Here is a 1,657-nt window from a genome sequence, read left to right on the forward strand (position 1 = left end):
GCGAAAAGTCGCCATGAAATGATGCATCCAATCAATGCAAGAATCGAAATCAAGTCATGAACATATATGATCAGTCCTTTTCTGTAATCCAAGGCATGCACAGTTGGATGGATGCCACGGAGGCACTGAATTGATGGAATGAAACGTATGGAGAACTCCAATATTGGGCTGGCCGGCTGCCTAACAACCCTCCATCCACAAGGAACAATGATGACTCACTCACTCAAACCTGTGTGCAACGCGCGCGTGGTTCCGCTACCTTGTGCCGCGTCATCTCTGTCACATAGGAGTATATATTACATACCAAATATATCCTTTTTTTATAAGAAAAATCAGAGGGGCCGGTAAGAAAATTAGAATGAATAATTTCATCTGAAATGGTAGGACCAAATTTCATCCAAAATTCCAAACCTTGTTACATTCGTATATACATACATCCAAAAAAAATTTCTGTGTCATGTAAGACATTTTTAGATGTTGCCATAAAAGAACAAATGATTACTATTGTAAGTAAGGGTAACCGTCCGACAACGAGCAAACAATGCTCAGGTCGAACGTCCGGCCAGTAGCCGTGTCAATGCCTTGGTATGCATTAGCACACACTAGCGATTATTTTTTTAAAAAAAAAAGAGAATAATTATTCGGCATACACGAAAGCGATGGTGCAGTCCAACTCCAGCCGCAGGTATTCCACACGACAAAACGTACACACACATGCCCACTCTAGCTTAGCCTATATATACACACCGATCGCCGCCCTTGAAACTCGCTCCCATTCCTCAGACCAGTTTGATGCTAGCCTGCCTATCCATGGGGCGATCGCCGTGCTGCGACAAGGCGGCGGTGAAGCGCGGTCCCTGGTCGGAGGAGGAGGACGCGCGGCTGCGGTCCTACATCGAGCAGCACGGCGGCGCCGTCGCCGGCGGCTGGATGGCGCTGCCGCGCAAGGCCGGGCTGCGGCGCTGCGGCAAGAGCTGCCGCCTGCGGTGGCTCAACTACCTCCGCCCGGGCGTCCGCCACGGCGGCTTCTCCCCGGAGGAGGACCGCGCCATCTGCGCGCTCTACGCCGCCGTCGGCAGCAGGTGGTCCCTCATCGCCGCCTACCTGCCGGGCAGGACCGACAACGCCGTCAAGAACTACTGGAACACGCGCCTCAAGAAGAAGCTGCTCTCCGTCTCATTCGAAGGCGAGCCGTGCAACGCCGTCGGCCGGAATGCGGCACCTCCAGTAGCGTCTCCTATGGCGCCTTGGACTGCCCTGCCATATACATGTTACGGCGGCGGCGGTGGCGTTGATCAGATGCGCGTCGTTGGTGCCGGAGGCGGCACAACAGACAACGTGATCGCCAGCACGAATAGCGCCGCCGTCGTGAGCCAACCGGCAGATGCAAGCTACTCAAGTGAACCAATGGCGGCGGCGACAGAGCTCGACGAGATCTTCCGGTCCATGGGCACTACCGGCGGCGAGCACTCTGATCTGTCTCAGAGCAGCACGGAGACTGAGACGAGTTGGTATCAATACCGTCAGCATGCTGGTGAAAGCGTGCTACAGCAGCATCTAGAAATGCCGTACTTGTACTGGTGATCCATGTAAGCGAAATAAGCGTATTTGGAGGCTTTTGGAACGAACGAATGAGGAGGTTTTTGTTGTTGTGTTC

The 1,657-nt window shown here is 53.3% G+C and overlaps 1 protein-coding gene across 1 annotated transcript; it reads left to right on the forward strand.

The window, feature by feature from the left end:
• Window positions 1–783: 783 nt before the first annotated feature.
• On the forward strand, window positions 784–1,657 carry LOC117849726 (myb transcription factor 42). Its single transcript, XM_034731381.2, has one exon. It carries the CDS (start codon window positions 793–795, stop codon window positions 1,582–1,584), a length of 792 nt encoding a protein of 263 aa, XP_034587272.2. The 5' UTR covers window positions 784–792; the 3' UTR covers window positions 1,585–1,657.

This window comes from Setaria viridis, chromosome 3 (assembly GCF_005286985.2).
Source record: "Setaria viridis chromosome 3, Setaria_viridis_v4.0, whole genome shotgun sequence".
NCBI lineage: Eukaryota > Viridiplantae > Streptophyta > Magnoliopsida > Poales > Poaceae > Setaria > Setaria viridis.

What these genes read in the sequence shown, in the direction of transcription:
- LOC117849726 (XM_034731381.2), top strand. Translation starts at nt 793, where the DNA reads ATGCTAGCCTGCCTATCCATGGGGCGATCGCCGTGCTGCGACAAGGCG.